This window comes from Artibeus jamaicensis, unplaced genomic scaffold, assembly GCF_021234435.1.
Source record: "Artibeus jamaicensis isolate MK-2021 breed Jamaican fruit bat unplaced genomic scaffold, CSHL_Jam_final contig_519, whole genome shotgun sequence".
In the NCBI taxonomy this organism is placed as follows: domain Eukaryota; kingdom Metazoa; phylum Chordata; class Mammalia; order Chiroptera; family Phyllostomidae; genus Artibeus; species Artibeus jamaicensis.
Genome location: NW_026521871.1, coordinates 30,303,237 through 30,326,737, shown reverse-complemented (window position 1 = coordinate 30,326,737; position 23,501 = coordinate 30,303,237). Strand labels below are relative to the sequence as shown.

Sequence of the window (23,501 nt, the reverse complement as noted above, 5' to 3'; positions counted from 1 at the left end):
TACCCTCATTATGATTAGAAAAGAAAGCCCCAACTCCCCCTTTTTCCTGAACTATCAGAATCTCCTTTTCCTGGCCTCTGCCTCTGGCTTTTACATCTTGTGCCCGACTCCCTTGCCCTTCTGCTCCAGATACAATGGGCTCTTTCCAGATCCTGAAGAGCTCCAACCTCTTTCTTAACTCAATACTTTGCATGCTGTTCCCTCGGTCTGAAATACTTTTCCCTTGCTTGTTACATGGGTGACTTCTTTTCATGTTTAAAGACCCTGAACTTAAATGTCACTTTTTCAGATTATCTCTTCTATATCACAGCTTTATAACAACTGGTTCAGTTTTTATATCATTTGTCACAAGTTCTAACTGCATGTTTATTGTTTTGTTTATTTGATTTGTGCTTACCGTTTCCTCTGATGCACAGTCATGGCACAACTAGAGGTGGCATCGTTATGCCTGGCACTTAGTAGGTGCTCCTCAACAACTATCAATGTTGGTAAAACCAAATAAGGAAACAGTTTCCACAGTGCAAATGTGTCAAAACAGGGGCTGGGAGGTTGGACTAAAATCTTTTTGGCATCTCAGGGATACAGAAAAATACAGCAGCATATGGTCCATTTCCTCAGTGAGACTTTAAGATTTATTTCTGTTACTTTGAAGGCATCAGGTTTTGGTGTTCTTCAATTGTGACATATGTTATCACTTTACTTTTAACACCCTCTAAGGAGCCTCAAGATGAAACAGTTCTCGTATGTATTAATTTGAATATTCTTATTTGTATACAAGAATGAGGCAACATTGTGTAAACCTCTTTAGAGCTCTAGCAGGGGATGTCAAAAGCTGTCATTGATTTATTAGCTCCACAGAGCCTTATCCAGTACATTCAGTGGAGAGATTTCTCTGGCTATATTCCTTTTTACCCTGGAAGTGACTTGACTGACAACTCAATGCTGGTTTTCATTGTGGCCCCAAACTGTGCGTGCCTGCTTGCAGATGAAGGTCTCTGTGTGTCAGCCAGTGTCTTGTAGCACCCAGTACACAGCAGAGCAGGTAAAGCAGGTTTTGTTGCAATTGTTCAGACAGCTGCTTTTGAGTTTCCAGGCCAAAGGTGTGTATTCAACAGAAGGTCTGATTCAGGTGAAGCTTCTGATTCTACACAATTCAGTTTATTTCCATCCAGCCTGGTTATATCTTGATCTCACATCTAAAATAAGAGACTTGAACAATGACTTGGCATATCTCCTCTACACTTCTGACCAGATCAGGGGCAGGGTCTTATCTCTAAGGGAAAAGACCTCTGTTAAAGCCATTGCTGCCATTCCTTTCTATTCCATGTGGAAGACTGGCTGCAGAGGAAGAATGTCAGGTATTTTGGTTTGAGTTTCCCCAGAAACCAAGCAAGAATTTACTGCATGTAGCTCACCTGGGAGATAATATCAGGAAGTACCAATAAAGTGGGAAATTAACAGAGGGAGGCAGGCAAAAAATCAGCTGCCTCTGTGGGCAAGCAGGTACTGCTGGGAAACCGCACAGTACACAGCTCAGAGGTTTGCCCCTTTTATACTTCAACTCCTGTTAATTACTTGTTGAGGGCTGCTCTCTGGCTGGTGTTACCCTCCCCCAACACTGCCACCCACTTGGGAGTGGGCAGAGTAGGTTGCAGCAGCCAGAGAAAGCCCTCAGGCAACGAGATTTAGGTTCTGCAGCTGGAAGTTGGGCAGGTGAACATCAAAGGGCAGGTAAGAGCAGAAGTTACATGTACATCTAGATGACAGCAACTGACTGATAAATTGATATCTATGTGTGTATAAAAGCGAGAGCACAGAGGTTTAGGTTCTTGCGTGGTACTAGGAAACCCCTGTGTGCCTCTGTGGCACCTGACAGTGTGGGGACATGTCTCGGCACCCAAAGAATAAAAAGGTGGAACTTGATGAAGATCTGGTGCCCACAAAATCTTTGGAGGGATCAAATAATCTCTTCAAAGCATTAAATGTGTGGCCTATGTTACCAAGCCATGGAAATGTAGAGCTAGAAAGAATATTCCTACTAACAGCAGATATTTTGAAAGTTCTAGCTTGGTACAAGGTACTCTGGTAAACGTACTAATCTTCACAAAATTTTATGAAAGTGGTACAATTGCCACATTTTTTTAGGTGAGAAAGCCAAGGCACAGAGAGATTAAATCACTTGTCTAGGGCTACACAGCTAAAGGAAATTAGAACTACTCTCATCTAACCTCTTCATTTACCTGATGGAGAAGCTGTACCACATTGGGGTGGTGTCTTGTCCAAGGTTACCCCAGCTGCTTTGGGTTGGGGTAGTATCTGAAGCCAGGTACTCAAATCCCACCATGCTCTCCTCTCATCCCTTTTAATCATGTATTGACATCTCACCTGCAGCTGCTTATGTGTACCTGGGTGCATCATGAGAGAAGTGTCTGGAAAAATATCACAAGTGGTTGACCGCATACCTGCTTTCCTTCCATCGCTCCCCTCATCTCCTTGAATGTCGAGGTGAATTCTCCGATGAAGTCATGTTTGCCGTTGGAGTCCCAGTCCCACACTATGCACTGTAAGAGAAAAGGGTTTCTTTTTTTTGGTTTGTTTGTTTGTTTAAATTAAGAATGCACCCACAGTAGCTGAAGGCAGTGCAAACATGATGAGAACATGCCTGGTCGGGAACAAAAGCCCAGCAGTCTAGGACTGTGGCATGTGCTGTGCAACATTCCTTTAGTTGCCGTGGACTTGAGGTAGCCTTTGTGCCACCATCTCCAAGCAGCCTGTGGTATAGCAGTGGCCAATAATCTGTGTATTTTTCGGATAAGACCAGTAAGACCAAAAGGGAGATAAGTGACTTGCCAAAGGGACCACCTAGTGAATGAAAACCTGGAGTTTGAAGGCAGGTGTCCTGACCCCCACTCCAGTGTTCTTTCCCCACAGCAGATGGCCTCCCTGGGGCACAGCTGGAATCAGATGCCTGAGTCCATGCCGGAGTTTCTACAGTAACAGCTTAAGTTTAGTGCTAGGAATGAGAGCATATTAATCACATTTTCTTTCCTATATTTTTTTCCTGAAGGCAAAAGAGTGATGTTAAGAAAAATGAGTAAGAAGGTGAAACTGTGAAATCTTTAACTGTACCCACATTTGAAAGGGGTGGAAAATGGTGACAAGTCACACTGGTAAATATCAGGCATCCATCACGTATAAGATGTTTCTGGGCTCCCAGGCAACACCTTGCTGAGTGACTCAGATGAAATAGCTGCCAGCCATATGTTTGGATATATATGCTTAGGTGAAGAGGAAGTTTCCATGTTTTTCCAGGGCTGAGGCTGGACTAGGGTCTCAAGTATGTTAGACAGAGCTTTTACATCTTACACCAGTGATTTGCATCAAGGAAGTCCCAACCCTCAAATGAGATCAAGGCAGCAAAGGGGACCTTTTATTCAGATGTTTGCCCTGGAATGTTGGGGTCCCAAGAGACTGCACAGTCCTACCTCAGAATGCACATCCCACCGGAAAACCCATGTTTTGAATCTTTTCTTTGATCCTATGGGATACCCCACAAGCCTAAAATAAAATATGTCTAAAATGAAACGTAATTCCCCCCCTTAATTTATTCCTGCTCATTTATTTTCTATCACAGCAAATTGTACCAACACTCACCCCGTTGCTACAAAAAGAAAACTAGGTATCATCATTCCCGATATTCCTCTCTGCCCTCACTCTCCCACACCAACTCCGGGGCATTCTGTTTTCTAAATCAGGCTTGATTTTAGCACCTCTCTCCCTTCCTTCTGCCCCTGCCCACCTGCATCACTGCCTCCTCCTGGTTTCCATGCCGCCCTCCTGCTACCCTACCACCCAGAGTCCACTGCTCACGCTCATGCCCTGCTCATATCAAAACGTATATAGGTAATGGGCTTTCCAGGGCCTTACATGACCTTACTCCCTAAATATCCCCAAACACACCCTTTATAATTTATGCTTACTGTATTTTAAAGTTTTTCTAAATGAGGTTGGTTGGAATCAAAAGCATTTGCTAAGAAATTTTTAGGCATCTTAAAGAAAAACTAACTAATTTCTCAGCTTTTGTTCTCTCTTCCACTGTGGAGGCTTTGGTAGATTATTTTACTTACAAAGTTTATGAATAAGCCCTTTGTTATGAAAGAGAATGGATTAGAATAACTCAGAATGGAAGAGGTTAAGACAAAGGGAGCTAAATTGCTCTGCTAAATAAAGAAATGGCGAAGTTGAGCTTTCCTTTTGTAAGGAGTGGGTTGGGGGTGGGCTCAGGGATGTGAGTTGAGAAGAAACAAGGGCAGGATTCACTGGAGGCTGGAGATGGGCCTCACATTGGACTGGGAGGAGGTGAGAGACAGGTAGGGAACTTTGGAAACTGTGATGTAAAACTTTCAATGTCAAGTGATTTACATATCCCTCCACGCCCCTCTTCACTTCTCTACCATTACCCTGACACTCCAAGGAATCTGCTATCAGTAACAGCATTATGCTGGTGGTGACTTGGAGAATAAAGGAGAAGGGCTGTATCCATGTTTGGGGACAAAGACACCAGAGAGCAGCACGAGATGGCCCACACTGTGGTTGAAAATTGGGTGGGGAGCAGGACTGTGGAGAAGGAGCTTGACAGATGAGTCCTAAGAGTAGAACTTCAGAGACATGCTGGGGAGGAAGGTCAACTTCTGCAGTGACCTGGAATTGGAGTTCCAGATATCTTATTAGATTTGGAAAGAAAGTTTGAGCCCCAGAAGTTGAAGAATAAAAGTTAAAATTCAGTTAAAATCATTACTTGGTCGACACTAACTCTTTGGCCATTGTATGCTCACTCAGTTGGTAGCTGCTGAAAGCAAACTAGTAGTCGTAGCTGTTCTGTCAACCTGAGTCCCTCCTGAGGGCAATGCCCTGCAGTGGACTCCAGATGATCCATGAAGGACACGTGGGTGTACAAGTACAAAGCTGCCCTTGTTCCCAGCCCCCGGGATCACTACAGCATAACCTAGTGTAAGAACTCGTTGGTACTTAAAACACTGTCATAGAAAAGGGGGTTTGGATTTTTGACTCCAAAAGGGGAAAAAATTTCATGAGGAATTTTTAAGGAAGACACAAAGAAAGCAATTGCCAATAGTTATACCAGTCTAAAAACAAAATAACCCGTGAAAGATTGTTTTATTGCTGGAAATGTTCAAATAGAAACTGCAGGACTAGATGCATAAAATGTAGTAGAGAAAGTCAAAAAGAGAATGCTACAGAGGAGTGGGTGGGATGTTCACCGAGCTTGTTTCTCAGACGAGTTATAGTTGTACAGGTTGCAAAAAGTCAATGAAAGGCTTAGCTCCTCCTGGCTGAAACGCCCAACAGTGCAAGGTAGCTTTGGTGGAAGTGATAAGAACCCCTTTTCATTCAAGGTAAGATGAAGTTCTACCTTACTTATTCTAATGGACAGTGGAAGCCATCAATGACCCAGCCACTTGGAGAAACTGCTCAGGATGTGCACTGTGAACCTCACATAGTCAAACACTGTTGACCCACAGTTCCTTCCAACCAAGTGCTTTTTCTCTGTTTGTCCGTCCCTCCTTACTAAGCCTGACACATATTTGTTATCTGGCACAAGAAACAGAAGAAGGCTTTCTGGGCTTGGACATAGAAAAGAAAAGCAGGCTGGTTCCTGGGACCCTCCTTCAAGGCTCACAGCTCTGCCTGGTAGTAAATACAGTCACAGACCGCCTGCGTCAGACTCTCACGTCCTCCCTCTTCAACCTTTGGGGAGGAGCAAATAAGAAGGTGGTGCAGGCAGAAGTAAATAGAAGGAAGAAAGTGGATTGACAAGTGCAGACTGGTAATTACAAAATAGTCACAGGGATGTGAATTACAGTAGAGGGAACACGGTCAATAATACCATAATAACTCTGTACAGGGACAGGTGGGTGCTCGAAATAGGAGGGAAAACCACTCTATAAAGTACATGATTGTCTAAGTACTATACTGTATACCTGAAACAAACAGAATAATGCTGAATGTAAACTGTAATTAAAAATATATAAAAAGAGGCAGAGGCAGCCTTTTTCACACTCCACTGCATTGGGAAATAGGGTGGAAGTTCCCTCCTTTCTAGGAGAGTGGGTGTAACTTCCAGCCTCCCTAGCCACAGCAGAATATGAAGAAAACAAGAGCGGATGGACGGACTACTCTGATTTGTCAAACTTAAGCAAAACTTCTTACCCTGCTTCTTTGTTCTTTCTTAATATCCCATCACACTTCAGTTACTGTCCTCCCCTCCATCTGCCAACCACAGCAGTCGAGGTATTTATAACATGCTCTCTCCCTGGGGCAGAAAGGGAGTGACCATGGAGCTGGGGGATGAGTCAGGCTTGACAGGACTCCAGTGGGGGCCTCCCAGGGGCAGGCACCGCCCTTACACGGGCCCAGCTTCTTCAGTCAGCTGGCATTTCTCATCAAGGCGGCTGCAGAATTCTGTTTTGACCTTTCTCAGAAAGAATCCCAAAGGAAGGGAGACATAGCGAGGCAGAAAAATAAAAACACTATCTTTCCCTCTCTCCCTGCCAGGAAGCTGGCTTGTAGCAGCTCTGGCATGGCTGGCAGAGGAACATGTCTTGGTGGAGAGTAAACACATCAGCGGCTCTGCAGAAACACTGAGACAGGCGGTGATCTTGATGTGAATCAATGAGGGAGTCTTGACAGATCTGCGAGCGATCAGAAGCTCAAAACTAGCTACAAGCCACCGAGACTCCTTGAGTTCCTACAGCTTACAGTGGAGTTTAGGTGGTCTTGAAATGTCTGAGCTGGACAGATGGTCTTGTCAGTTCCCTCAATTTACACAGAAGGAGAGTGATGGCAGGGAAGTAAAGTGACTGCTGCTCAATACCTGCTCCTTTTTCTCACTTGGTGATTTGGACCAAGTGCATGGCTGGGGCTGAAAATCCAGGTTTTCTGCCTCCCTGATTTTATCACTACAACAAATACCAAATTATAATAATTAAAACACACGAATGCTTACTAGGTACCAGACTTAATATCTATGTACTGCTTTGAGCACCTCATATATATCAACTCAACTCATCCCCAGAACAGTTTATAATTCTGCTCATTTTACAGCTGAGGTAACCAAGGCACAGAGAGGTGAAGTGAGTGTCCCTAGACCACACAGCTAACACCAGGTATCTTTGAACTAAAAGATGCTGAACTTCATAGTTTGTCTTAACTGATCAATGTGTTATGGTGTTTAATCCTTTATGATAGCATTGAAAGACAATATTATTATTACCCTTTACAGGAAAATGCCATTCATAGGTGTCATTCACAGCTTTAGAGAGGTTAAGTGACTTGATTGGACACTTGGAAAGTGACCAAGATGGATTTGAATCCAGGTGTTGGGTGCCATAGCTGATCTTTTTCTGTTCTATCACATGCCTCTGAATGGAAGCAGGAATTCATAGTGAAGGTCTCTTCAGTCTACTCTGTGTAAAAAGCCCCCATCTTTGATTGAAGCTGTGAACTGCTGGGACCCTCTGTTGGGAACCTTACACCTGGCTTCTAGCTAAAAACATTGCATTGATTACAGGAACCTGTGCGCTCCACAAAGCCAATCGGCTACAGGTAAATGAGGTGTGCATGCGCTCCCCAAGCCAATCGGCTACAGGTGCATGAGGTGTGCATGCACTCCCCAAGCCAATCGGCTACAGGCACATGAGGTGTCCACGAGTACCAGTTGCACCCAAGTAATCAATAAGCGGGCCCTTCTTTGTCTCAAGCTAGCCAATAGCAAGCAACCTAATCTCCTTCCTCTCCCTCCCCCCTATATATATACACCCAGTTCGGAAAAATAAAGTTTGCAGCTTGATCAGAATCTTTTGTCTTGCTGCCATTCTTCGCGCCTCTTGTCCCCCCAACTCATTTGTTCTAGGTAGGTGGTCGAGCCCCAGTTGATTGCTCCGCGGGCCGGAGCAAGTGGCGCCCAACGTGGGGCCCGATAGCCGCCGGAACAAAGCGCCGTCCCCGCCAGTGACTTCCCCGCACAGATTGGATCGCCGCGACTACTCACCGCGAGACAGATCCAGGAGCCCCCTCCCCTCGACGGCGAACTCGGCCAGGTAAGGCCCCCAATCATGGGACAAGCATGTTCACAAAGTGATATTTTTATAAGTAGATTAAAGCAAACACTCAAGGTGCGAGGAACTCGAGTTAAGAAAAAGGATTTAGTTTTATTTTTTGACTTTATATTCAAAATGTGCCCCTGGTTCCCCCAAGAGGGGACGATTGACCCGCAGTGTTGGAACCAGGTCGGAGATTGCCTTAATGACTATTATCGAATCTCTGGCCCCCAGACCGTCCCCATCACCGCCTTCAGTTATTTTAATCTTATTAAAGAAATCTTAGTCACTCATGGGCATTCTCTGGATGTCCAGAGCCTCTGTAAAGAGGGAAAAGAAGTTCTAAAAAATCAATCTCGGCCCCCTTAGAGGGCCCCCTCAATTTGCCCCTCAATTTCTATTAACATAGAGGAAGAGATTAAAAAACCCCTAACCCTTCCCGTAATTCCTCAAATAACCATGTCGACCAATTAAACCCAGCAGAAGAGGCCGAACTGGAAAAAGAGGCAGCTTCTTACAATAACCTTGACTGGCCTCCTCTCTCTTCTGCCCCTTACTTAAAGATCTCCCAGCTTTTCGGCCGCCCCCCTATGCACCCTCAAACCTACCGCTCGCAGCCACCCGTATTCTAGCCCCCATTCTAAACAACCCCGAGCCACCAACAATCCACCAAAAACCCCTTCTCCAAAAAACCTCCATTCAAGAAGCCTTAATTCTCATTCGAGAAATCAAGGCTGTGGCTAAAGAATTCACTGATTTGACCGTATCCACCCCCCACTGAATTACTCACTTTCCCCAAACCGCGAGGAGTAGACCTAGATACCCAGACTGCTGACATTTTAATAGCCACACATCAAGCTCTTAACATATCTAACCCTCACCTAGCCAAGGATTGCTGGTTATGTATGAGCCTAGGCACTCCCATGCCTTTAGCTATTCCTGTCAATATATCCACCCTTAATGAATCACAGCTACAATGTAACCCTAGTTTACCTTTTAAAGTCCAACCTACAATATTTCCACCCTCCCCGTGCTTACAAGGCATAGCTCAAAATAATAGCTTCGACATTCCTGTCGGCTTTATAGAATTTACTAGTTGTAGCAGCATAACCAATTATAGTAACCCCCTTTGCCCAGGTCATGGACAAATATTCGTTTGTGGAAACAACCTAGCCTTTTTCAGCCTTGCCCGCTAACTGGACCGGGCTATGTGTCTTGGCTACCTTACTACCAGATATAGATATTCTCCCCGGAGACGAGCCTGTCCCCATTCCCAGCTTAGACCATATTGCGGGGCGACAAAAAGAGCATTAACATTCATACCCTTATTAGTTGGATTAGGTGTCTCTGGAGCAGTTGCCACAGGGACTGCACGATTGGGAGTCGCAGTCCATTCATACACAAAGCTCTCTAAACAACTAATTGATGATGTCCAGGCTCTGTCCGGTACCATTAGTGACATCCAAGACCAAGCAGACTCCCTAGCAGAAGTTGTCCTTCAAAACAGACGAGGTCTAGATTTACTTACTGCAGAACAGGGAGGTATCTGTTTGGCTTTACAGGAACACTGCTGCTTCTATGTCAACAAACCAGGCATCGTCCGAGACAAGATAAAACAGTTACGAGAAGACTTAGAAAAAAGAAGAAAAGAACTTTCCGAACACCCCCTTTGGGGTGGACTTAACGGAATTCTTCCCTACCCCCTTCCCCTCTTAGGACCTTTAGTTTCTATCACCCTCATCCTCTCTTTTGCCCCCTGGATTCTTAGACGTATAACCAACTTAGTCAAAGACCAACTTAACAGTGTACTAGGAAGACCTATTCAGGTGCACTATCAACAATTAGAAATGCTGGAACATGGAGCGGACTCTGAGCCGTACAGCCGCTGGGGTGCTAGCCCACGATTCCTGCCAGGTTCCCCTCCTGCGGGAGCAGCATAACCCTCGAAGGTATGCTTCACAGCCAAGTAGCTGTGATAGACACCGCTGGGTGCAAGGCAAAGCACTGCAAGGAGAGGCCTGTACATACGGCCACTTCGAGTCTCCTGAGAGGTAAGCTGACTTGCAAAGAGGTTGGTACCCAACTCCTCTCCTCCCAAAAGGTACCCTAAAGCTCAGAATGAGCCCAGGAGGAGTCAGGCCTCTGCCTCCCCCAGCCGGTTAAAGTCTACCCTACCTACATTCTCCTCGCCCTCAAAGTAATAAAAAGGGGAGCAGATGTTGGGAACCTTACACCTGGCTTCTAGCTAAAAACATTGCATTGATTACAGGAACCTGTGCGCTCCACAAAGCCAATCGGCTACAGGTAAATGAGGTGTGCATGCGCTCCCCAAGCCAATCGGCTACAGGTGCATGAGGTGTGCATGCACTCCCCAAGCCAATCGGCTACAGGCACATGAGGTGTCCACGAGTACCAGTTGCACCCAAGTAATCAATAAGCGGGCCCTTCTTTGTCTCAAGCTAGCCAATAGCAAGCAACCTAATCTCCTTCCTCTCCCTCCCCCCTATATATATACACCCAGTTCGGAAAAATAAAGTTTGCAGCTTGATCAGAATCTTTTGTCTTGCTGCCATTCTTCGCGCCTCTTGTCCCCCCAACTCATTTGTTCTAGGTAGGTGGTCGAGCCCCAGTTGATTGCTCCGCGGGCCGGAGCAACCCTCCAAGGCTCAATGAACACATCAAGCAGCATGGAGAAGCTGATCACTGTTCCTCTGCAGAAGGACTCAGAGGCAACAGTGCGTGCACTGTGCCTGGGCTCTCGGCTTCGTTTGTGAAATGCGTGGGCAGATGTGCATGGAGTGGTCAAGTTACTCCCTCCTACTCTAATTTCACAGTTGCACTGAACCCATTAGAAGAAGGGTGTGTTCAGCAGTGGTGCCAGCTTACTGCTCAGTGGCCTCTTGGGATGGCCAGTTTTATGTGTCACTGTGGCTACATTACAGCCCCCAGGTATTTAATCACATACTAATCCAGGTGTTGAAGGGAATATGTTTTGCAGACATAGTTAACCAGCTCACAATCAGCTGTTTTTAAAGTACAGATTTTGTGGTTCCATGATTTAGGATATTTTTTTTCTATTTCTGCAAGAATGCCATTGAATTTTCAAGGTGATAACACTGAATCTGTAGGGTACTATGAATATTTTTAACGACATTAAGTCTCCCAATTCGTGAACATAGATGCCTCTCTATTTGTGTCTCCTGTAATTTTTTTCATCAGAATTTCTTAGTTTTCAGGGTGCAGTGTCACCACTTTGTTTATTTTTAAGTATTTTAATCTTTTTGATGCTATTGTAAGAGATTGTGTTCTTTCTTTTCCTTTTTTTCTTATTAAGCTATCATTGACATGTAACATGGGCCAAGTTTAAGGTATACAATGTGTTGATATGATGCATCTATATATTGCAATATAGTTACCGAGGTAGCATTAGCTAACACCTCCATCAGGTCACATAATTATCATTTCTTTTCTGGTGAGAACATTTAAGATCCAGTATTTTAGCAACTTTGAAGTACATAATATAGTATAGCATTGTGGTCTATAACCAGAATGCTGTGCATTCAGTCCCCGGGACTTACTCATCTTTTCACCACAAGTGTGCACCTTTGACCAGCATCTCGCCAGTTCCTCCACCACCAGTTGCTAGTAACCACAATAATCACCATTCTGCTTTCTGTTCCTCCATGTTATGTTGTTGTAGATTCCACCCAAAAGTGAGCTAGCAGAGTGTTTCTGTTTGTCTGTCTGACTTATCTCACTTGGCATCATGCTCTCAAGGCCCATCCATATTGTAGCAAGTGGCAGGATTTTCTTCTTTCTCACAGGTGAATGATATTCAGTTTTGTGTGTGTATGTGTGTGGATCACTACTTTATCTATTTGATACTGTTTTTTAAATTTCCTTTTTGGGTGGTTTACTGTGAGTAATGAAACACTACTGACTTCTATAGGTTAATTCTGTATCCTGCAAATTTACTGAATTAATTTATACTAACAGGTTTTTTTGTAAACTCCATAAGGTTTTCTATGAATTGTATTATGTCATCTGAAAACAGATAATTTTACTTCGTTCCTATTTAGATTTTTTAAAATTTCTTTTTGTTGCATACTTGATTAGGACTGGCTAGAACTTCCACTACTAATCGAATAGAAGTGGCAATAGTGGGCAACCTTGTCTTATTTCTGATCTTAGAGAAAACGCTTTAAATTTTTCACCACTGAGAACAATGTTAGCTGAGGGATTGCCCTATGTGTTCTTCACTATGCCGAGGTGTATTCCTTCTATACCTAGCTTGTTGAGAATTTTATCATGAAATTGTGTTGAATTCTGTCAATCCAGAATTACAAAAGCAATCTTGAGAGAGAGAGAACAAAGCTGGAGATATCACTTCCTGATTTCAAAATAAAATACAAAGTTACAGTAATCAAAATAGCATGGTACTTGCATAAAGATCTATAGGCTGATAGAACAGGATAGAGAGCTTAAGAAGAAAACCATGCATATATGGCCAAGTGATATTTGACAAGGTTGTCAAGAACACACAATGGGTACTGGGTAGTCCCTTCAACAAATGATTTTGGGAAACCTGGATATCTACATGTAAAAAAAAAAGGAACTGGATTCCTATCTTACACCACACACAAAAATCAACTCAATGGATAAAAGACTTAAACACAAGACCTGAAAATGTAAAACGCTCAGAAGGAAACTTGAGAAAAATCCTTTTGACATTAGCTTGGCAATGATTTCTTGGCTGTGATACCAAAAGCACAGGCAACAAAAGCAAAAGTGGAACCACATCAAACTAAAAATCTCCTGCACAGCAAAGGAAACCTAAAAATGAATAGGCAGCCTACACAGTGGAAGAACATATTTGCAAACTATATATCTGGTAAAAGATGAATTTCTGAAATATATAAGAAACTTCTATAGGTCAATAGGTTTTTTTTTTTTAAAAAAAAGACCCAAACAAATAACCTCATTAAAAAATGGTCAAGGGACAAAACAGACATTTATTCAAAAAAGATATCCAAATGGCCAACTGGTAAATAAAAAAATGCTCAACATCACCAATTATCAGGGAAATGCAAATTAAAACTACTATGAGATATCACCTCATACCTGTTAGAAAAGAAATTATTAAAAAAAACACGAACAATAATTGTCAGCAGGGATGTGGAGGAACTGGAACCCTTGGACATGGTTGGTGGGAATGTAAAATACTGCAGCAGCTATGAAAAACAGTACAGGGGGCCCTCAAAAATTAAAAATAGAACTATAATTTTTATTATACTATACAAATATAATTTGATCTAGCAATCCCATTTCTGGGTATAAATCTGAAAGAACTGAAGTCAGAATCTTGGTGTGATATCTTCACTCCCACGTTCATTGCAGCATTATTCAAAATAGCCAAGATATGGAAACAGCCCAAGTGTCTGTAGACAGATGAGTGAATAAAGAAAACATGGTAGACACATACAATAGAATATTATTCCAGCCTTACAAAAAAAGGATACCTTGCCATTTGTGACAACATGAATGGACATTATGCTCATTGAAATAAGCCAGTCGCAGAAGGACAAATACTGTATGATTGTACTTTGATGAGCTATTTAAAACAATTGAACTCATCGAAGCAGAGACAATAGAGGTTGCCAAGAGCTGGGGCAAAATAGGAAATTGGGGAACTGTTGTTCAATGGGTATAAAGTTTTATTCATGCTAGGTGAATAAATTCTAGAGATCTGCTGTACAACATAGTACCCACAGTTAACAATATGCTATTGTGCACTTCAAAAGTTAAGTGCTTCAATCACACAACAAAAGGAGGCAAGGAAACTTGGAGAGGTGCTGGATATGTTTGTTACCTTGACTGCAGTGGTGGTTCCACAGGTGTTTGCATAAGTCCAAACTCATCCAATTACATGCACTAACTATGTACAATTCTTTGTATGTCAATTCTATCTCAAAGAAGCTGTTCAAAAGATACAGAAGAATTTCCTTGATAATCTAGGTTGGCCTGATAGAATCAGCTGCAGAGTTGTAAGAGCAGCACTAAGGCTTCCCTGAGAAAGAAGAAATTTTACCTTTAGATTTGTAACTTCAGCTTATTCCCAACTTCCAGCCTGCCCTTCCTGCTGGCTTGCTCTGAGGATTTCGGACTTGTCCAGTCCATCCCCACAACTGCATAACCCAAGCCCTTGCAATAAATCTCTTAATATGTATCTCTCCCTGGTTCTGTTTCTCTGGTTGACCCTGAACAATACATCTTTCCTTACCTTCTCCCTTGGCATTTATATATTCACATCAAGGAGTGAGTTTTCAGTGACAACTAGTTTTCTCATACCGATATGCCAACATTCATTGAACGCTTACTTCGTCCCAGGCATTGTTCTAAGCACTTAAAGACTCATTTAATCTTCACAGCAACCCTACCAGTGAGACATTGTTATCACCTCCACTTTACAGATGAGGAAACTGAGAAATAGAGAGCTTAATTATCTACTCCTGTTGTAGGATATTTAGGACATTTAAAGTATGATTGAGTTTGACATCTGAGTTCTCAGAATCGGAATCTGATCCAGTTCCTAGAGGCCGGGGCGAGCTGTCCAAACTGTGATCATAAAACTACCCAATGCCACTGATCATGGCAGAATTCTCATAGTTAAAAGAAATCTGTTCTTCTCCCCCTAACTTTTACATTTATTTATTTTAACATTGTAACTTGTCTTTTGTCCAGTTCTCCTGGCTTCCTAGTCACATCAACCCTTAAGCTTCCATTGCAATTAGTTTACATCTGCTTCCACATATCTCCAACTACGTGATCACCATTGGACTATATCCACTACTTGAAGGAAACTTCTGAGCTGTGAGAGGGAACACCTTGACCTTGGGGATAATTTGCTAGTGGTCTGTTAAGTATAGAAACAATAGCACTCTTGAATTTTCATGCCTAGAGATTTAGGATGCCTGAGAAGAGATTATTAAATTTCAGATTCCTAGGCCTTACCTTTGGAGATTCTGATTCAGTTTTCTGGCCCCAAGATTTCACTTGCAAAGTCAGTTTAAATGCATGCAGTCTCTGGACAAACTGAGAAACACTGGGCAGAAAATCCAGGAGTCCATGGTTTGTGACAATGGTGGCAATAATTACAATGACAATAATTACTATTATATCCTGGCTCATAATGTCTTCTTCAGTGCAATTTAAAAAGCTAACTACAGACACACATACAAAAACCAACATTCAAGGGCCATCCTGGCTCCTTAACAATCATTCAATGTAGCACCAGTCTGAGCAGGCATAAAAATCCTAAAATGGCCTGCTCGTGAGTGTCGGACAGAGAGATGCCTGGGAGGGAAGGGTATTGCTTATGTTGGCTTTATCTCACCAGTTCACGCATCTATTCTGGACTGCAGCCAAGCCCAGGGCCATTCCACATGAAGTGTGTCACTCTTCGAAGCTTTCATTGGAGATTTATGGCTTTGTGAGATGTGGTTAGTTCAGATAAGCTTCAGAGGCTCCCAAATGCTTGTCCAAACCTTTTTAACTTCATACCTCACTACTCTTTAGGAAGATTGAAACTCTTATGGCTGTGTGAGCTGAGTGAAGAGGCAGGCTCTGACAGTGACTTATGCCTCGCGCTTTCAACAAGAGCTGTCGCTTTATGATCTGAGTCACTCTGCATTGGCTCAAGCAGCCCCACTCTCCTCTCCCAAATGTACAGGTGTAAGAACTCCCCGAGAGGCTGACATTCCACCCAAGAATCTTCCTATTTGATTTCTACATAACATAGATCTGCTCTAAGAGGTGTCGATCTTTCCCTTGGAAACATCGAGCTAAATTTTGAAAACTTTAAAATCCTTATTTTACAAGGGGGAAAGATTTCCTAGCCCTATTGAAAGAGGCAAATTTCGTTGAGTAATGAACCCTGAGTAAACGCCGTTGACTGACTGAATGGAATGATGTGTGCAAGGCAGGCGGTAAGTCCTGCGGGCCAGAAGTCACAACTCCTCAATTTCCCTCATGAAGGACTCTGCATAGGTGATGCCTAATACATATATGCTTTTTGTTCTGCCACTTCATTTTTAATACAATTAGCATTTGAGTTATTTCTGTGTACCAGGCATTCATTGGCCTAGTTCTCTAAGTTTATCTAATTTAAGCCTCACAAAAAACCTATTAGGCAGGTGTCAAACACATTTTGAAGAAAACTGAAGTTAGAGTAGGTAAGTTTTCTGAGGTCACTCAAATTTAGAGGGGAGAGAGGAGGTGGGGACAGGTTGAAAAAAGATGAAAGGATTAGCCAAAGAACATATAAGAATGACCCACAGACATGGATAACAGTGAGGGGATTGCTTATAGGAGTGGGAGGGGGGCAGGCTGGGTGGAGGGAAGCAAAGGGAGAAAATTGGGATAACTGTAATAGCATAAATGATAAAGTGCTATTGGTAAGTGTGGGCAAAGTGAGAATTTGAACTTCGGTCTCTTGGAAAAAATTCCATGAGTTTCCATATACTGTATTGCCTATTTATTCATCATAATAAGTGAATGAACACTTATTGAGTATCTGTAACTTTCTGGGGCACTGATTCTATTACAGCTGATACAAGATGCTATCTCACTACTTTTATGAAGTCAATCTACCCCAGCATTTATCAAACCTGAGATCATTCTGTAGAATTCCTTGGTTGGATTGACCCTCTGTTGGTAAGTCAGAGGTGTAAACTAATTTAAACAGAGGAATGACATAGTAAGATTAGTAATGGAGAGAGATCACTCTGGCTGCTACATGGAGTATGAATAAAAGGGAGAAATAGAAGTCCAATGAACGCTCTGTTACACATGAAAGATTACAGAGGTATTTTAAAAGTGGCCACTGTAGGTCTCAATTTCTAAGTAGATGTTGGGATTTAGAGAAAAGGAGAGGAAGAAGAAAAAATTGTGGATTACCCCCAAGCTTCTGGCTTGCATTATTCAGTGTATCATTCACCTAGAGGGGACTCACAGGAAGAAGAACGTAGGGGTAGGTAGTTTGAGGGCCAAAGGATAGTTTATTATTTGGCCATGCTGCATGTTGAATCCCACATTCCTGACCTCTAGAAAACACCATGATTCTCTGGTCTTATGATAGGTAATCATTGTTTCTTCTAGCAAAATGCCTCTGTCTCTGTTTATACATGAGTCATGCTGCTCACAGTTTATTGATTGCTATAACACGATGCCTGGAGACAACCTCCCATTGGGTCCTCAAGGAGGAAAAGGCACCTGAAGACCAGGAAAAAAACTGACAACTCCACTTGTATGGCTTAATTGACCTGGAAACCACAAGCTGGCAATGTGGGACTCACCGACAGCCAGGAGGAAGTCTTGGCACAGCCAGCCAACTTGATTACTGTGTCTTTCCAATGTAAGATCATTTACTTGACTCTATTGTTTAATTATTGTCTATGCAGCCATCACAGGTGCTCATGACTTGGAAGTTTAAAAAAAAGGAATGAAACAAATTGTAAAAGCATGGAGAAAAGAGCCGCTCCTAACCAGTCCCATGGAATGATCTGTGGAAAACAGTTTGTTGCTACCATGTCCAAGTCAATTGCAGATATTTAAACTAGACTAACCATCTGTCTGTAAGACAATATGAAATAAACTCAGGCATTCCAGTCAGATTTACAAAAATTATTCTGGATCCTCTTGCTTAGTTGTGACCATTGATCTTAGTTCCTGCTCTGTTCTAGTGTCTATAATGTTTTTTTGGTTTGCTTGAACATCTAGCTTATCCTTTGAACACAACAGAACTTCTGATGCTCAGCGTCCCCTAGGGCTAATCCTTGAAATCCTCTCACTCATGTCTCTTTTGGGCAATTACCACATCTGACCCAGTTCTTGACCCTGAATTATGTACACTTCAGCCACCCTTGAAACCAAGCTTAGGACAATCGAATTACTCTTTTTTTGAAATTTTCTTTAGTTATTTGTGACAGGGTCTCTCTGTCACTTAGCTTTTCTACATAAACTCAGTCAGTCACAGGCCCTGTGAGTACCATTGAATTATGATGCATACTTACCTAGTGTGAGAAAAAGAGTTTGGAAATTCCTGCATAAAACAAGAATACTAAAAATCTGTACTAAGCTGTTAGCCTAAAATTGCTAACAAGTGAAACTTGTGTAAGAGAATAATTTCCCCTCTTCTAAACAGTAATGATTATAGATAGACTTGGAGTATATCACTTTCCAGAGAGATAGGAGGACTTGGTTCTATGAGGCCACCAAATAGCCTCTAGAACAGCCTCCATTCTTTTCATCTGAATGGAGTCAGACACACATTTGCAAGGTGGACAAGAAGAGAGCTGAGATTCTGACAGTATTAAGCAGAGCCACTGACCTGTCTTATCAGGTTTATTACCCCAGTAATTGAACATTTCTTCTCATTCCATTTCTATTGCTGGACAGAACAATAGCTTTATTTGTCTTTGGGGAGATGAAACAGAACTTCTTTACCTGGAAGTGTAAACCCATCCATTCATTGATGGGTATAGCCCTCCTAGAAACAGCCTCATCAATAACCACTTTGGGATACCAACAAAAGTAGTGAAAACTATTAGAAATTTCTCCTCGCTATCAAAGTGGTAAATGTATTTTCAATGTTTTTTTTTTTGATAAATGGACCCAAGTTTTCATCTAAATTAGATTCTCCACTATCATATGACAGAGAAGAGAGAAAAAAATTATTAATCCATATAGAAAACACTTTAAAATTCATTTCACAGAGCACCAACTCTGCAGGGGGTTAATAGGCATTCATGAAAAATAAAAAAAGGGCTGGATCCTCAAACAAATTTGGGTTACCCTGGGATAATAAAAGTTAAACAGTTTTGACTGTGGTAGGGAATGCCAGAGCCTTTGAAATGCCAATGTGCAGAGCAGTACAGTAGAGTGAGGCAAATGGGCAGCCAAGGGTACAAAATTTAAGGAAGCACTATTCTCAGAGCACTGCAAGTACAGAGTTTTCACTTGCACAAAGCCGAGAATGAATGCTTCCTTAAATTTTGCACCCAATACACCTGTTGCCTTATTCTAGTCCAGTTCCTCTTAACGTGCATTGTAAATAATTTTCAAGATTAGAGCATAATATACAGTATTTACCAATTTGGCCAAAAATTGTGTGTGTATTGGTATATAGGTGAAAATATTTCATGAGATTAGTGTCTTATGAAAAGAAGTTTCAGAAATAGATTAATTTTTTTCACTCATTCAATAAAAATTATTTTTGAGTGTCTAGTATGGTACCAAACAATGGCAGGCAGGGCACTGGGGACATAAAAAAAATAAGAAAATAGTCCCTTTCCTTAAAATATTGAAATTTCTTAGGGCAAATCAGTCCAAGTATACATTTTATTCAGCGTTTCTAATGCGGAGTGCTGTGGGATTGGAGTGGACAGCATCTGACTCAGACTGGAGTTTGAGGGGAGGGAAGAAAGGACTTGAAGACAGGCTGAGTGGAGAAGCCGAGTTTTGAGAAACAAATGCAATTAATCCTGACACGTGAGAGTGTGACAAATTTGCCAGGTAGAAGGAACAGCAAGTGCGTGCTGTGTGTACTGAGGTCCGAACATCCGCGGTGAGTCTGGGGAACTGCACAGTGTTGCACATGATGGGGCCACGGGGAGGAAGCCAAGTTTCATTGAAATCAACTGGCTTTAAAGAAAGGATGTTTGGGGAGGTTCATAACAATGGACAATTAAGAGCACGGGCATGGGTATGTGTGTATAAACACCCTTCATAGACCAACATGTGAGCAGAAGGACATACAATAAGAATCAACAGCTAGGAAGAAGATCAAAATTATAATCATGCCTACAGGGCTCTGCAGGTCTGTACTTCTCAAGCCTCATTTTCTCCCCACCCCCTTGGTACCTCTCACTCTCAGGCCTTCATCTACACAGGCATGCTCTCCTACTCCTGCTTCTCTCAGGGCCTTGGCACATGCTGTCCCCTCTGCCTGGAATGCTTTTCTGTTTGACTTGTTCTAGATAATTCTGTTTAAATTTTAGGGTATCACCTTAAATGTGCCTTTTTCAGGAAGTCAGACTAGATCTAGTTTGCTTTAGACTTTCTTCTCTCTCTGTGCTTTTTCTTTATTGAACATTTGGGGATTATGTGTTTTCATATAGTAATTCTTCTAATGATTATCTGGTCAATTTTTAACTCCCCCCTAAACTGTAAGTTAGTTCCAGGGACACCAGCCACTTCTGTTTCACTTTCCATTTTATTCCAAACAGCTGACGTAGAACCTTGTGCACCTCAGGTGCTTAATAAATATTTGTTGGATGGCTGTGTGGCAGAGTTGGCTAGCTCTCCAGTGTGGCGCGAGGCTGTTTCTAGGTGGACCACATTTCCTAGCCATGTGACTCCTTGCCACTAGGGCAATGTGATGTGTTTGCCCTCTGGCTGAAGTGGTTAAGAAGGGGATGTGCTTTCTCCTCTCTCTCTCCCTATCCATTGGCTAGAAGTAAAGGACTTTAAGGCTTTAAAGGATGATGGAGTTACAAAGTGAACAGAGTCTGGACCCTTGAATCACAGGATGTAGACTGCTCATGGAATACCCAAGTAGATTTTCCTTGACTGAGAAATAAGCTTTCATTTTACTAAGCCACTGAGAGTTCAGTTTTTTAAAAATACATGTGAAAGAATGAACAGAAGATTAAACGGCAATCCAGATTCAATCAGAAGAGAGCAGCCCCTCCAGACCGCATTAGCCAAGGATTCTTAACAGAGTTTAATAAAGAGAAGCTGGCAGTTCATAGAAATCTTATTGTCACCATATGTAGGTTTGTTCAGATTAATTGTATAGTTAAATGATTCAAACCTTCACTCCATACATTTGATTATTCTCCCCTCATCCAGTTAATTTATGAGCCCCTCCTGGGCTGTTACAAATGAACTCCTGGGCTAGATGAGAAATACCTGACTTTTATTTTTTATTGTATCTTTTTCCATTACCATGTAACCCTCTTATACCCCTCACCCCCTGCAATCACCACTTGGTGGTCCATGTCCATGAGTCCATGAGTCATTTATCCTTTTTGCTCAATCCCTCTACCACCTAACCTCTCCCACCAATAGCTATCATCCTGCTCTCTATCTATGAGCCTCCATTTTGCTTGTTAGTTCAGTTCGTTCATTAGATTCTACATGTAAGTGAAATCACATGGGCAACACCTGACTTTTAGAACCAAGATTCTCATGTTCAGAGTGAATGAAACTAGGCCAGCATGACCTCTGTAAGAATGTTGTTTTACCAAGATTTGTTTTTGAGTGTGCAGTGTATTATATGAGTGTAATCCTTCTATTAAACCAACTTCCCTTTACCTTTTTTCCTCTTCTTTCATAAATGTTTTTGAGCACCAAACAGGGGCCAGGTGCCATGCCCAGTTATTGGTGATAAAATGATGAACGAGACAGTCATTGCTTCTGCCTTCATGGAACTTACAGTCTAGCAGGAAAGACAGACAACTAACTAAGCAATGACAATGCAGGATTAAGTGCTTTCTTAGAGTGTGTACAGGGCACTATGGGAACACACTGTGGGGCCGGTACAGCTCTCTGTACATTCTGCCCACATCACAGTTGGTTTCTTTACCGTTGGGGGAACACCAACTCCTGACATCCTTTCTCTCCCAACACCCAGAGGACTATCTCCAACCTCCTAGACTTTTTCCCCTGTGTGTGTAGTTCTTGGGGGCAGCTCTTAACCAGTGACTGACTGACATACAGAAATTTAAATGTTACCTTCGATTGAGACAACGCTGATATGTGACTGCATTGTTGCTAGTTATTCCTGGGAAGATTGAGCCAAATTTCCCAGTTTTGAGACTTTGAGGGATACCCTGCCCTTGTTTTGTATCCTTCCCTTTTCTGTTCACACTTGCCCACTGCCCTATCAGTTATTCCTGGGAATGTGTTCACATGGATCCTTGTCTCGGGGTTGGCTTCTAGGGAACCCAACCTACAACAGGCATCTGACCTAGTCCAAAAAGTCACGGAGGACTTCTTGGAAGATGTGCCATTTAAAATGTCTGGCCCTGGCTGGTATAGCTCAGTGGATTGAGTGCAGGCCTGTGAACCAGAGGATCATGGTTCAATTCCCAGTCAGGGCACATACCTGGGTTGTAGGCCAGTTCCCTGCAGGCTATTTCCCAGCAGGGGACGCACTAGAGGCAACCATACATTGATGTTTCTCTACCTCTGTCCTTCCCCTCTAAAGATAAATAAATAAAATCTTAAAAAAAAAATAAAATGATGTCTGATGGGTAAATAGAGTCAACCAAGTGTAGGGAGTGGGTGGAAAAGAAAGATATTCTAGGACACCTAAACACTTCCTTTTGTGATGCTGTGGTTGGGTACCAATTACCACATTTTGCAGTGTATAATGTGTACCCACATTTTTGGCCCAAACTTTCAAGAAAAAAATCTTTCATTTTAAAATTTTAATGCATTTATTTATTTATTTATTTATTTATTTATATTTAGATGCTTGTTTTTGTATTATAAGGGAACGTTAGCATTTATTTTCGAACATGTTATGGTACAAGAAATTTTATGTACTACTAACAAATTCATATTATCCACTTATAATACACATCCTTATTTTTTCCCCTCAAAAATTTGGGCAAAAAACTGTTCATTATACATGGTAGAATATGATACCTCTCCTGAATCCATCTTATTGTTTCATTTTGGCAAGTGTTATGGTGAGCTCACATCTTCCTTAAGCTCTATGTCAGCAATACAGAAACCCCTGTTTCCTCATGATTAACACTTATGAGGGGATTTTTTTTTTAACCACAGAACAAAATATATTTGTTCCTCCATTGTTGCTGGATTCATTGCCTGGATCAGGGTGAATAATGCCTTGGCAAAAATGGGAGCGGGACAGACTGTTACACTTTGTGATACAAATTATCCTTGATGGAGAAGGTCCCTGTTCATCAATACTGAAGTGTCTGTGTCATCAGTTTAATAGCTGAACGCCAAGGACCATTAAACCTAGCACTGTTTGCCATACCATTATTTATAACAGTGCCCAAGAGTAACATGTAATTAATTCCATGACTGATTGACAAAGTAAATTGCAGGGTAATCCATCATATTGTATAAACATTCGTCACAGGGCTACATGTGGGATGTGAAGGTTGACTTGCGATGTGTCAGTCTAAACTTCCTGTTTAGACTGTTTTTCCCTGGGCTGCTGTGAGGCTCAACATTGATGGGGACTTGATTTTCAGATCTAGATTTAAAGCTGGTGGCTGCAACCCATGTTGTCTGGGAGGGTGATCATTATGAAGAATCCCTTGGTTCTCCTTTATCTGGAATGGCTTT

General features: G+C 42.2%; 1 protein-coding gene across 2 annotated transcripts in view; it reads right to left on the bottom strand.

Annotated features, from left to right (window-relative positions):
* Positions 1-23,501, bottom strand: part of CPNE4 (copine 4) — a 407,594-nt gene that overhangs the window by 44,440 nt on the left and 339,653 nt on the right. For both annotated transcript variants that reach the window (XM_053669575.1, XM_037143900.2), the window contains exon 8: positions 2,463-2,561. In XM_053669575.1, the coding sequence (XP_053525550.1) occupies positions 2,463-2,561 (99 nt within the window). The remainder of the gene's footprint in view (positions 1-2,462; positions 2,562-23,501) is intronic.